Here is a 14,723-nt window from a genome sequence, read left to right as displayed (position 1 = left end):
CTTTATGTTGTTGGGCAAATGATCAAAGATTTTTGTTGCTGAGTAACATACTCCTTTTTGAGTGACTAACAGCTTCAATAACGGATAGGAAAGGTCATTTTCCCTCTAGTGCTATACGTACGAACATCACTGTTCTTCGCGAATTGAGATGGATTATTTGTAACGAATTTCATTAGCGAATATATGTACTTTGATGGTACAGTTAAAATACCTAACTCCTTGAATAGGTGCCTACATGACATCCTTGGGTGAACACCACGAATTATTCTCACTGCTCTCTTTTGTGCAACCAATACTTTATGTCTAAGTGGTGAGTTACCCCAGAACACTATTCCTTAAGACATTATTGAGTGGAAATATGCAAATTACATTAGGAGGCTGATGTGTTTATTAACAAGACTAGCAATTATACAAAGAGCGAAAGAAGCTGAACTTAGTTGTTTGAGAAGCTCAGTAATATGCTTCTTCCAGTTCAAGCTGTTCAGTGTACAGAACTGGATATAGTGAGTTTTATTCAAAATTAAGGGAGAGTCCATTTCCTGAGAACTAGCAAGCTACTATTGTTGCGTTCTTTAGTTCCATAATTAGTTTGATGTAGCTCTTCAGGACAACTCATCTGTATTCATCATTCCTTGGCGTCCCTCTACAATTTTTAATACTCGGACTTCCCTCCATTATCAAACTAACTATTCCTTAATGCCCCAGAATATGTCCTATCAATCAATCCCTTCTTTTAGTTTAAGTTGTGCCATAACCCCCCCCCCCCCCCAAATGCGATTTAAAACCACCTCATTAGTTTCACTATCAACCCATTCAACCTTCAGCATTTTTTTTTTTTTTTTTCTTAGCCTTACATTTCAAACGCTTCTATCTTCCGCACGCTGTATTTAATAGCACTACATTTGGATTTCAGAGAATTGGGATTTCCTTTATCTGCAAGATAAGTCCTAGGATCAGGACTGCCTCACATGTTCTTACATTTGTCCAAAACCCAGAGTGGTCTTCCACGAGGTCAGTTTCTATTATTTTTTTAATTCCTCTGTAAATGTTGTTGTTGTCGTTGTTGTTGTTGTCTTCAGTCCTGAGACTGGTTTGATGCAGCTCTCCATGCTACTCTATCCTGTCCAAGTTTCTTCATCTCCCAGTACTTACTACAACCTACATCCTTCTGAATCTGCTTAGTGTATTCATCTCTTGGTCTCCCTCTACGATTTTTACCCTCCACGCTGCCCTCCAATGCTGAATTTGTGATCCCTTCATGCCTCAGAACATGTCCTACCAATCGGTCCCTTCTCGTCAAGTTGTGCCACAAACTCCCCTTCTCCCCAATTCCATTCAATACCTCCTCATTAGTTATGTGATCTACCCATCTAATCTTCAGCATTCTTCTGTAGCACCACATTTCGAAAGCTTCTATTCTCTTCTTGTCCAAACTATTTATCGTCCATGTTTCACTTCCATACATGGCTACACTCCATACAAATACTTTCAGAAATGACTTCCTGACACTTAAATCTATACTCGATGTAAACATATTTCTCTTCTTCAGAAACACTTTCCTTGCCATTGCCAGTCTACATTTTATATCCTCTCTACTTCGACCATCATCAGTTATTTTGCTCCCCAAATAGCAAAACTCCGTTACTACTTTAAGTGTCTCATTTCCTAATCTAATTCCGTCAGCATCACCCGACTACATTCCATTATCCTCGTTTTGCTTTTGTTGATGTTCATCTAAAATCCTCCTTTCAAGACACTGTCCATTCCATTCAACTGCTCTTCCAAGTCCTTTGCTGTCTCTGACAGAATTACAATGTCATCTGTAAATAATCTGAGTATTTTGAAATTATGACCTGTTAAATTGATGTTTTGGTAATATTCAAATCTGTGAGGACCTGCTTCCTTTTTGAAAGGATACAGAATTCAGCTGAACTGAATTCAGGTATTTTCTCACAATCATTCGACGTGTGAAAATTTCTGAACCCTTGTTGTTTATAAACAAGCAAGCATGTGTACAACTAATTTTATTAAAAATTTAACAATAATTAGATGTGATGAGTACAACAAACTTATTATATATAGCTGATATCCTATACATAAATTCCAACAGTTCGCAAGAACACCACCTTTTACAAGCTGCACGTTATTTTATTAATGCAACAGATGACTTTCACTTATTTAAAAAAGTATCCCCAGAGGGTGACAGTAAACCATCTAATTCTTTATCTGAAAACCATGCATCCTTCCTTTACGTGGAAATCCAGCTGAAAACCTTCACTTTTCTGTGCACCAACTGTGGTTTTGTAACATAATATTTCAATTGCCATTTTCAATGAGAATATGCTGGCCAACAGAAGAAGACACCCTGCACCTTGTCAGAAGGCAGAGGGCATAACATTCTCATCTGACCAGCAGGCCCTCCCAGTCACCCAGTCACTACAAATGGCTGGTCAGATCACTAAAATGGAGGAAATGAGGTAATTCAACTGAATTAAAATGACAAAGGATGGAGAGACATAAATGAATTAAAAGATTATGTCAGAACAACCCACGAGCCACGGCAGTAAATATATGCCGCGCAGTAACTTCCTTCTCCCTTTGGAAGTGGTATCAGGGTTTAATGACACAATGAAACTACTTCAATCAGCATTTCAGCATGGAGCTTGTTGATGGGTGTTGGTGTAGCAGTGAAAGAATGATCGAAAAACTTGTCACTGGCTCAGCTGAAGAAAATTGGGGACTACAGACCAATATACCAACAGACGAGAAAGTATCGTGTGCTGTGCTAATGTGAGTGGGAGGCCCAGAGTTCAAAACATAATTAAAATTTAAACACTTGTTCCTCACCGTATGTTGGAGATGCTGAGTCAGAGAAAGGCACAGCAGAAAGAAATAATCCCTGCTCTCAACACGTGTCACAGCTCATATCCCCACAATAGACCTGGATGCAAGACCTGTCTCGTACATCCTCCAACTATCACCTACTCCCGTCCAGTCACAAGCATCACCTAACCCATCACATGCAGTCATGTGATCTACAAGTTAAGCTGCAACCGCTGTGCTACATTCTACATGAGCATGAGAACTAGTAAGATGTCTATATGCATGAATGGTCACCAACTGTGCCCAAGAAACAGTTGGAACACAAAATGCTGAGCACACCGCCCAACACAAAGTTCTTCATTTCAATGACTGCTTCACAGCCTGAGCCATCTGGATTCTTCCCACCAACACCGGTTTTTCTGAACTGTGCAGGTGGGAACTCTCCCTGCAATATATTCTACATTCCTCTAACGCGCCTGCCCTCAACCTTCATTAGTCTTCATCCTCATCTTCTAGGCCCTTTCCTGTTCCCATTACAGTACTACAGTCGTCTATACCTCTCTCCTGTTCAGCTAACCTCCCCACCCCCCCACCCCCCCCCCCCCCCCCCCGTCTAACCTCCCGACTGCACCTAGCTTCCTACCCTCTCTCCACCGCATCCCTGTATGCTCCCACAAGCAGCACTTCACTGTCCCCCACCCCTACTCTACCCTACTATCCCTCCCCACCCCAGCCTCCTCCCTAACCCCACATCTGGTTGCGTCACCCACCATGCACAGCTGCTTGCAGTGTGGCCTCAGCAGCCAGAGACTGTAGTTGTGTGTGTGTGTGTGTGTGTGTGTGTGTGTGTGTGTGTAGGCCTTGTTGGCAAACGCTCATTTTCTAACAGTCCTCTTGTTGTGCCTATCTGAGACTCAGGATCTGTCATATGGTGAATAGCAACTACCCTTTTCATAATACTGTTACATTCCATCCTAGATTTTCCACTGTTCCGATTGATTACCATTCCAAGAAATTTTGCACACACTTTAGTACAGGTTGTATGCATAAAAATCCCCCTAAGATTGGGGGTGGAGGTATGTGGAATGGAGGCAGTTAGAAGATCAAATCACTGATCATCCAACATGTGGCATCACCTTCACAGGTAGTACATTAATTGGCCTCACCGTCACAGCTAGATTAATAATATGAAATGTGAAATCTATGCAAGACTGTAAACATTCAGCTATCACTTCCGTAAAAATATGATGTGGTATCTGAACCCTGAAAGTTGTCTTTACGGCCAATGTAAGCATGCTTGACAATAAATGTTTAACCACAGGGGCTTACCACTTATGCCATGTAAACCTTCTCTACCTTTGATAATGGTCTCCATATGGCGAGAATGCTAGTCCACAAGTTTCCTCAGGTATCCCAAATCTAAGCAAGTCACTCATTAGCGATTAGAGCCTATAAAGCTATCAAGTGGCAGGAATTTTGACCCCTAATTTCACATGCTGTTCCTAACAGTCCCTGACATTTTCTATGGGTTTAAGATCAGCACCAGATTCCAAATTTCCATTGCATAAATTCTCTCTACAGTGTTCACACACTGAAAACTAGTTGAAGTGGACTTGCATTCTGTATAGTAGCAATTCCTTTTGTACAAAATTGTTAAGGCTTTCGTGGCCACTTGTTGACAAACTGCCTATTGGCTTCTGTCTCGGGTTCTTCGGCCGACGTTCATATAATGATTTTTCTGACGTTTCGCCAGCATGAGTGGCTGGCATTGTCAAAGCTTCACCCTCCATTGCCGGTGGTGAACTGGAGCCGAGCTCGCGGGCGCAGACTATATGTACCTGGCGCGCCAACGTCCGAGGGCTTCTCTGCGGTCATTTCCGGTGCGGTTCTCCTCTTGCTACTTGCGACGGTCGTTCGCTGCAGTACGGGAAGCCAAGATCTGTTTACCTTAAGGCTTTCCTCTTTCTTGTTCAAACTGTTCGCGTGTTTTTGTATTTCTACAGCTTCTCTGAACAAGCGCGTGTGATAGTGCTTCTCTACAGCCAGAACTTCCGTGTCGGCGAATTTTATTACATGGTCGGTCTCATTCAGTGCGTGCTCTGCCACAGCCGATTTCTCCACCTGCCCCAACCTGCAATGTCGCTTATGCTCTTTGATCCTGGTGTTGATGGATCGTCCAGTCATTCCGACAAACTTTTCCACATGTGCATGGTATCCGGTATATTCCCGACATTGCAAGTGGGTCTCTTTTCTCCTTCGCCCATCTAAGACACTCTTTGATCTTCCTTGTCGGTTTGGAAATCGTCTTTACGCCATGTTTGCGCAATATACGGCCGATTCTGTCCGTCACTCTGGGAATGTGTGGCAGAAGGGCCGTACCCGACATATCTTTTTCTGGTTCCTTACTTCGCCGAGTGTTTGGCTCTGTTACACTTCTAATATAATTTGTGGAGTACCCATTGCTCCTCAGGACAGTTTCCAGGTGTTGCATTTCTCATTTGAGGTGTTGCGGCTCACATATTTGTGCTGCAACACCTCAAACGAGAAATGCAACTCCTGGAAACTGTCCTGAGGAGCAATGGGTACTCCACAAATTATATTAGAAGTGTAACAGAGCCAAACACTCGGCGAAGTAAGAAACCAGAAAAAGAAATGTCGGGTACGGCCCTTCTGCCATACATTCCCAGAGTGACGGACAGAATCGGCCGTATATTGCGCAAACATGGCGTAAAGACGATTTTCAAACCAACAAGGAAGATCAAAGAGTGTCTTAGATGGCGAAGGAGAAAAGAGACCCACTTGCAATGTCGGGAATATACCGTATACCAAGCACATGCGGAAAAGTTTATGTCGGAATGACTGGGCGATCCATCAACACCAGGATCAAAGAGCATAAGCGACATTGCAGGTTGGGGCAGGTGGAAAAATTGGCCGTGGCAGAGCACGCACTGAATGAGACCGACCAAGTAATAAAATTCGCCGACACGGAAGTTCTGGCTGTAGAGAAGCACTATCACATGCGCTTGTTCAGAGAAGCTGTAGAAATACAAAAACACGCGAACAGTTTGAACAAGAAAGAGGAAAGCCTTAAGGTAAACAGATCTTGGCTTCCCATACTGCAGCAAACGACCGTCGCAGGTAGCAAGAGGAGAACCGCACCGGAAATGACCGCAGAGAAGCCCTCGGACGTTGGCGCGCCAGGTACATATAGTCTGCGCCCGCGAGCTCGGCTCCAGTTGACCACTGGCAATGGAGGGTGAAGCTTTGACAATGCCAGCCACTCGTGCTGGCGAAACGTCAGAAAAATCATTATATGAACGTCGGCCGAAGAACCCGAGACAGAAGCCAATAGGCAGTTTGTCAATTCCTTTTGTGTTCAAAACTGATTGTCAATGACAAGGTGTGACACTCGCTTTCCGTCCCAGTCATTTTAGCAGCCTTTTATGATCACGGCTCTTGCACTGTGTTACATGGCTGCAATTGGTACACTGTTCCTTATTGACACATGGCACAGTCTGCGATGATACACCAATAAATTGGGAACTTCGTTCACGTTGTAGTCTTGGACACAACTGAGCACATTGCTTCTTTAGACTATTCTGCCATCTCCACATCAACCTATCTTTCTGTGCTGATCCCATGCAATTAAAATACACAGCACTTGACTGTCATGAATTACATCAGTGGTATGGCAGGTGGGGCCACATGACTGCTTGATAACACTACAACACTCCAAAGCAAACAATGTGCTCTTACGGGAGGTGGGGTCCAATGGGCTTACAAACCTCACCCAATGCTCTCCAAGGATATCCTTGATTTTCTCAAGAGACTTTGTAATGTCTCAAAGTGAATAGCTATCTGGGAATAAGGTTTTCTGTAATGATATACAACTGATTAGTAGTGTTATTAGAGAGTGTAGGGTTAAGTTAAGCAAGGTGACTGGAATAGCTGTTGCAGTTCTGTTGGACACTGTGTGCATTTTTACAAGGGGAAGAGGGACCGGAAGACACAAAAATTTGTTTCATAATTAAATGTGAGTCAATTCTGCTTATTGTGAAGGACTGTTGCCAATCTGTATACCTCTAAATGTTGGACGATCTGGGGCCATTGCGGTTACTAAAGAAGAAATCAAAGGGTTAGACGGATTCAGCAACCCCAATGGCCCCAGATCCATCTGTCCCTCTGAGTTATAATTCCTTCATTTTTGTTATGAATGTCTGGGTGGGTTTCTGGAGCTGAACATGGATTGTTCAAGAGCCTATTGCCTGTACCTCTTTCAGTCACATCGTATCACCAGGGCAAGCAGTGATGCTGGTTTGCAGTGTGGATCTGAGGGACCATATCTGATTAGCTGGAAATTGATATAAGATAGGTTTGTGCGTGACAAAATTTAGTCATTTGGCAAGCTCAGTATGAAACAAAGAAGCCATTATCGGTTATGAGTCATGAGGGAACTACAGCCAGAGAGAACCTGGAGAGTAGAGGGGGTGGAAGTTTTCACGACATTAATGCAGCATGGGTTAATAAATGCTGCACTGACTGAGTACTTCATTGCAATCATTCAAATGTTCACAAATGTTTTGAGCCACCTGGGAGACAGGAAGAAGGAACTATCAAAAATATCCTATTCTGGACATCTGCTCCTGCTTCAGCAGCGAAAGCTACAAACATTAAAAGGAATAAAATTCTACAGTATTATACCTAGTCATCTGTGTTAAATGTAATATTGCTGCAACTAAAGTAAGCATATTGAATGATCTTTGTATTTGATATCTTACCTTCATGCAAACACATAACAGGCTGTCCAGTTGGGGTCGTAAAAATTTTGGGGAAGATTCACTCATATCAATGAAACATTTTAACAATGAATCATCTTCCTGTTTCTGTATACTTTCAACTGTGACCTGAAATTTCAGAAAAACAACATAATTAATGGGAATTATATAGTTCTGCTGTTAAATGAGAAAATCATGTAGTTTTCCCCAAATAATGTTAACAAAACTGAATTACCCTACAACGAAGTACAATACAAAAATTTCATTTTGTTCATGCGGTGCCCCACATCTTGTCAATATTTGAAAAAATTCATTTCAAAGCTGTCAGCACCCACTGATACAATAACTCTTTATTAAGAACCACTTTCAATCATTAATTGTTCTCAAAGATTATTTATTACGCATGAAAGGTAATGTTCTTACTGAGGTTAAATAAAATAAGAATCATCCTGTGTTGCTGTTGTCAACAATTAAGTGCATCAATATCTAAAATCTGCAAACCACTCTGAAGTGCATGATAGAGGGTATGTCCCATGGTACCAGTTATTAGAGCTTTCTCCCACTCCATTCACATATGGATTGTGGGTAGAACTGAGTCCTCAATTGCCTCAGTGTGTGCTACAATTAATCTAACCTTGTCTTTGCGATCCCTATAGGGGCAATGTATAAGGGGTTGTAATTTATTCCTAGATTCATCACTTTCAGCTGGTTCTAAAAACTTACATAAGGTTTCATGGGTTAGAATGTGTTATCTTCATGTAGCTGACTCCTCCCTTGCGTCTAAGAAACCCGCAAACACTTGTTGTTGCCTTCTTTGTATACCTTCAATATCCCTGTTAGTCCGATTTGGTGGGTTGGTTGGTTAAAGGGATGAAATAACTAGGTCATCAGTCCCTTTGTCCTCGAACTGACAGGTCAATATGACTGTAGATCAGAAAGGCTACCATGCAAAACCCAGGGGAACAGAACCCCGAGCTCTACTGATGTCAGTGAAGCTAAAGTAAGGGACACAACAATAGAGAGACAGAGAAAGAAAGGTAAGCAAGGTGCCCCATCGAGGGGCAGCCGGAAGCCCCTGAAGGCAAGTGCAAAGAGGGGACATACATCTCCCAGCCCCTGCCACTTACCAAAGGTGTTCTACTCTCAGTTCGCCTTGGAAAGACTAGCAGCAGAAAGAGCAGGTAGGGTGAGGACCAGGCTGGATCATGGACCACCTAGCCCAGACACCTGCAGCCCAGTCTGAGCAGCAAAGGCAACAGTGTTTTCACCAACCCCTCAATGGGCCAATATGGTTAAGCAGCCCTCCCTTCAAGGGACTGGAGGTCTGTTTCCGGAACACCAATCTCAGGAGTGTGTTTACTGGCAGCCAGTTTGGTCAAGCTATCAGCTAGTTCAGTCTCCTGGATATATGCTATTCATGGAGAAAAATTGGCGGCGGAGGGCCTCAGGATGAGCTGAGTCATTTGGACCTTGTGACAGGTCAAGACGAAACTGTGGCCATGGGACACACCACAGAGGTGTACAAGAGTGGGTCCAGAGGAGAGGAGGAAGAGTAAACCTCTGGAGTTCAGAGAGGATGGACTGGATGCAAATTGCAATCATAATCCCTGATCGGGACCCCTGTTGCGGATGATGGATTACCATGTTCAGAAAGAGGAGACAGTACTGACAAGCTGCTGTTGGCGTCTGATCCACAATGGAGGGATCCCAGCCTCCACAAGTAAGCTGTTCACAGGACAATTCTAGGTCGAACCCTGAAGCAGATCCAGAATCCACAACACTAAGTGATGCTGAACAATATGTCAGACCTCATAATTGAGGCGGGATTGTATCAGGGCTTTGTAAAGCTGCAGAAGGGTAGTGCGATCTGTACTCAACCTGTTGTTACTTAGGCAGCAATGTGTATTAAGGTGCAGTCAGCACTTTACCTCAAGCTGGTGAAGAAGGGGAATCATTGTCCACAGAATCTAAGACTAGTCCGAAAAAGCAATAGTTCTCCACAACATTAAGTAGTTGGTCGTCGTGGTAAAGTTCTGGTTGTGGGTGAATGGTATGACATCAACAGAAGTAAATGACGTGAGTCTTGGCGGTGAAAAATTAAAAGCCAAGGGTGATAGACCATGTCTGCACCTTTCATATGGCGTCTTGTAGTTAATGTCCAGCGACACCCACCCTAGAGGAGCAACAGTAGAGGCAAAAGTCATCAGCAGACAAGAAAGGTGATACTGACAACACCTCAAGTGCTGCTAGACCATTGACAGCTACCGGAGGGAGAGGGGTACTCAATACAGAGCCCTGCGGGACCCCATTCTCTTGGATTTGGAGGTACTGTGCGAAGCACCAACTCGAATCCTAAACATACGGTGTGCCAGGCACTTCTGGATAAAAATCTAGAGTGAACCGTAGGGACCCCACTTACATATGGTAGCAAGAATGTAGTGTCGCCACGTGGTGTCATAAGCCTTTTGCAGGTTGAAGAAGACAGCTATAAGGTGTTTACGTCCATGCAAAAGCTGTTAGGATGCAGACTCCAGCTAAACTGGATTATCAGTAGTGGAATGTCCTTGGCAGATACCATCCTGGGGCAGAACCAGAAGACCCTGAGACTCAAGCAGCCAAGATAGCCGCCAGCTCACCATGTGTTCACGCAACTTACAGAGAACGTTGGTGAGACTTATTGGCCGATAACTGTCCATCTCTAGAGGGTGCTTACCCAGTTTTAGTGCTGGCACAATGATGCTTTCTCACCATTGTGATGAAAACTCACCCTCATTCCATATGTGGTTAATGATGGCAAGAGTATGACACAATCCACTGGTAGTTGCTTGATCATTTGGCTGTGGATACGGTCTGGGCCTGGAGCTGTATAAGGACAGTGGGCTAGGATACTGATGAATTCCCACACACTAAATGGAGCATTATATGGCTCCAGGTGGCACTGCCGTTTTGGGACATGAAAGGCAGGTTAATAATTCTTAGAAGCCGAGGCTTGAGCATAGTGCAGAGCAAAATGTTCAGCACCAGCATCTGGGTCAAAGTAGACAGTGCCACTCGAGGTAAAGTACCATGTACACCTGCAGGTGTCCGGTATTCTTAGACATCTGATCTTAGCCCAAACCTGAGGATGAATAGTACATGGTACGATGGTTGAAACATACTGTTTCCGCTTCTGACTTCTGATTAGGTGCTGGACCTGGGCACAGAGCCACTTAAAGGAAATGAGGTGCAATATCCATGGGTGCCACTTTTGGTGTTGGAGAGCCCACCTACAATCCCAAATAGCCTTTGCGATTTCCGAGAACCACCAAGGTACTGTCCATTGGGACAGGCCTGAGGAACAGGGAATCGCTAAATCAGGTGCTGAAAGAATGGCTGTAATCGTATTCTGGACTGCCTCATTGATATCGTCAACTTGGGGGGGGGGGCCAAGGTCGACATCAGAGGCAAAACATCCCAGTCAGTGCTGTTGAGAGCCCATCTGGGCAGGCGTCCAGGGGAGTGACACCAAGGGAGGGACAAGATCAGGAAGTGGTCAATACCACACAGGTCATCATGGAGCCTCCAGTAGATGGATTGGAAAAGACAAGGGCTGCAAATGGAAAAGTCAATGGCCGAGAAGTTTCCATGTGCAACACAGAAGTACGTGTGAGTACCAATACTCAAGGTGGTAAGGTCAAGTTACGACAGTAAATTTTTGAGGTCTTTACTGTTGTCAGCGACCATGGTTCCACCCCACAAAGGGTTATGGGCATTGAAATCACTGAAGATTAGGAAAGGTGGAGGGGAGCTGAGAAACCAATGCAAACAGTACCATCTGAGACACTTCACCATAAGAAGGGAGGTAAACACTGTTGATGGTGATAACCTGAAATACACTTACCCAAACAGCCACAGCCTCCAAAGGTGTATTGAGAAGCACAAGTTTACTATGTAGACTGTCTTGAACACAGATGGGCGGTGAGAGAGCCGTGGCTCCAAATCCACCTGCATGAATGTGGGCAGAGCTGAGAGCAGCTGACCTCTATCTGATAGTTTGTACTGTAAAAACCAGATGGCTATGTGCATCCAAGGCGTAAGCATAGCCATTGCAATGTACCTGACTGAGTATATTGTGTTATGGTACAGTGTGTGGTGTATTTGAAACGGCTAATCAAAGCTATGCAGTAAAGCAGCATTCTATTTTATAGCTCAACTCTAGTTGGGGTGTGATTACTTGTTCACTGAAAGTGAAGGAGGAGCATAATGTTTGATGTATGGTAAAATATTGGCCATAAAAAAGTACATTAAAATTGTCACTAAAGAACACATCACTTGGAAGTGTACAAGTTGAAATATGACTTAATCATCTTAATAATATATGCAAGGAAGGAACTAAAGTAGATGTATGTATTATACTGTTCTACCTACATACAATATAAATTACGGTGCATAATAAACAAAATTTTCCTTTGAAACGACAAATTCGTTAATTTCTTACAAAGGAATGTGATGCCACCTCTTCCGAAGTGGCTGTTCATGCTAGTTACAGAATAGCTTTGGTGATCGCCCATCCTTCAAGACCATTTTGTGATGGTGAATTTGTGAAGCAGGTTTTGGAAGTTGTAGGAGACACACTGTGTCCACAATTATTGTATTATTTTGGGAGTTTGATTCTGTCGTGGCACACTATAACTAGTCGTATCAAATGTTTGTCGAGTGATATCTTGGAACAATTAATGAAGGTCATTTCGAATGTCTTGTTGTTTTAACCACTGCATTAGATGAGAGAACCAACTTAGTGGGCACAGCCCAGCTGGCAATATTTATTAGAGGTGTTTATACAAACTTGGTGGTAAGGGAGGAACTCCTTGATTATGTCCTCTCAAATAAAACAATGACAGGTGATGACATATCGCAGTGCATGGAAGATGTATTTGCTAGGTTTGGTCTACTGTGGGAACAGCTCGTCTCAGTTGCCACTGGTGGAGAACCCTGCATGGTCGGACGTAGAGCAGGGCTTGCCGGTCATCTGAGAAGCAAACTAGTGCAACACAAAGAGAGGTTCATACCTGTGCATTGTTTGACTCATTAACAAAACATGTGCGCAAAAAAGTCACAATGGCAAATGTAATGACCACAGTAATGAGAACAGTTAATTTTTCTAAGATTCATGGACTGAATCACAGACAATTTAAAGCACTACTGAAGAATACAGAGTGCGAATTTGATTATATTCTGTACTTTTGTTATGTTCTTTGGCTCAGTAGGGGTAACACGTTGAATTGATTTTTTGATTTGTTGTATGAAATAGTTTTATTCATGGAAATGAAGGTGCATCCCACCCATGAGTTCACTAATCCTAAATGAATTAACGAGTTAGCATTTCCCACCGACATCACATCCCAAATGAAAAAAATTAAGTTGCAGGGAAGCAACACACTTTAACATTCATTTTACAGACAGTATTACGGCATTTGGGAAATTGCGAGAAGGAGGTGCAAGAGCAGTTAGATGTATGGGAGGCAACGGCAGCACAATATGGAATGCATTTCTCTGCAAAGAAAAGTGAAATAATTGTCACAACAAGGAAGAAGAATAGGCCAAATGTGGATATAACTTGTGGAGGGGGAAAAACTACAAGTGGTAGAGAACTTCAAGTACCTGGGAAGCATGATTGAAAGTAAGGGGGGAAACACAATGGAAATAAATGAAAGGTGCAGAAAAGCAGGGCAGTTCTACAAATGCATTAGAGGGCTTATTTGGAGCAAGGAGGTGCCACAGAAATCCAAGGGAATTATATACCGAACCTACTTTGTCCCCATATTGGCATACGGAAGTGAGACATGGGTAACGCACAAAAGCGACAAAAGTAGAATACAGGCTAGTGAAATGAAGTTCCAGAGGAGCAGGTTGAGTGTAACAAGACATGACAGATTGCGAAATGTGTATGTGAGGGAAAGACTAAAGGAGGAACCAGTACAGGACAGGATAGAAAAATCAAGACTGCAGTGGTATGGACACATGAAGAGAATGGATGAGGGAAGAATTCCAAAGAGGATGTTTGATCTGCAACTGGAGGGGAAGAGGCCCAGAGGAAGACCAAGAGATAGATGGGTGAAGGGAGTGAAGGAATGTGTGACGAGAAGAGGAGAGAACTGGACGAAGGTGGAAGAGGGGGAATGGTGGAAAGACAGAACACGATGGAGAGGCTTGTGTTCCCGACAGACCCAGCCAGTGGCTGGAAACTGTCCAAGATGATGATGATGATGATGATGATGATGATGACTACGGCATTCGAGCAAATGTTGGAGCTTTGGCAGCGTCAGATGTTGAAAGGTGAGTTAGCCCATTTTCCCAAATTGTCAATGCCAAAATCTAGTTTAACTCAAGATAAGTTGCAGACATTTTCGGGTACTTTTGCAAGTAATTGTGAATTGAAGGCTAAATATGAATAACAAACAAGGCTATCACTTTTTTATGAACATTTCTTGCAAACATTTCCCCAAATATGCACAAAATGATTGCCAAACTGCTATCAATGTTCGGCTCAACATATCGTGTGTGAAAAACTGTTCTCTCTAATGAAGATAGATAAATCTCCATAAACAGCAACACTGATGAAGATCTCACTGCAGTTCTGTGAACCGCAAGTGGGCACCAAATGTAAGTCGTCTTCAGCGAAAAGAGACCCAAAACTCCACATCATCTGCTGAATGATGTTTCAGATATATAAGAACTCATAATCCTATATTTTATGTACAGTGAATTAAATTTTGTTCATTTATTTCAGTGCTTAACCCAGAGATAGTCTGTCATTCATTGGGTTTGCTGTACTCCAAATAAGCTTTTATGTTGGCCTACTGTATTTTCATGACTACAGGTAGAAGCCAAAGGAATGGCTTTGCTGTACTCTAAATAAGCTTTTATGTAGGCCTACTGTATTCTCATGACTATAGGTAGAAGCCAAAGGAGTGTTTAGTTGCCACATGTCTAAATACGTTTGTTTCCTACGCATAATCTAATGAAGGAATATAATTGACATATTTATTCAGCATATCATGATATAATGCACTAAATAGAATGAGACATTAGATACCACATCAATGCCTCAAGTTTACATCTGGTATGATATGCAGCCCTTCTCCA

General features: G+C 43.0%; 1 protein-coding gene across 1 annotated transcript in view; it reads right to left on the bottom strand.

The window, feature by feature from the left end:
• The window catches only part of LOC126458439 (importin-5), a 177,550-nt gene that overhangs the window by 133,507 nt on the left and 29,320 nt on the right, over positions 1-14,723 (bottom strand). The window contains exon 6 of the mRNA XM_050095494.1: positions 7,602-7,727. Coding sequence (XP_049951451.1) covers positions 7,602-7,727 — 126 coding nt within the window. The remainder of the gene's footprint in view (positions 1-7,601; positions 7,728-14,723) is intronic.

This window comes from Schistocerca serialis, chromosome 2, assembly GCF_023864345.2.
Source record: "Schistocerca serialis cubense isolate TAMUIC-IGC-003099 chromosome 2, iqSchSeri2.2, whole genome shotgun sequence".
Lineage (NCBI taxonomy): Eukaryota > Metazoa > Arthropoda > Insecta > Orthoptera > Acrididae > Schistocerca > Schistocerca serialis.
This window is presented reverse-complemented; position numbering and strand designations above follow the sequence as displayed.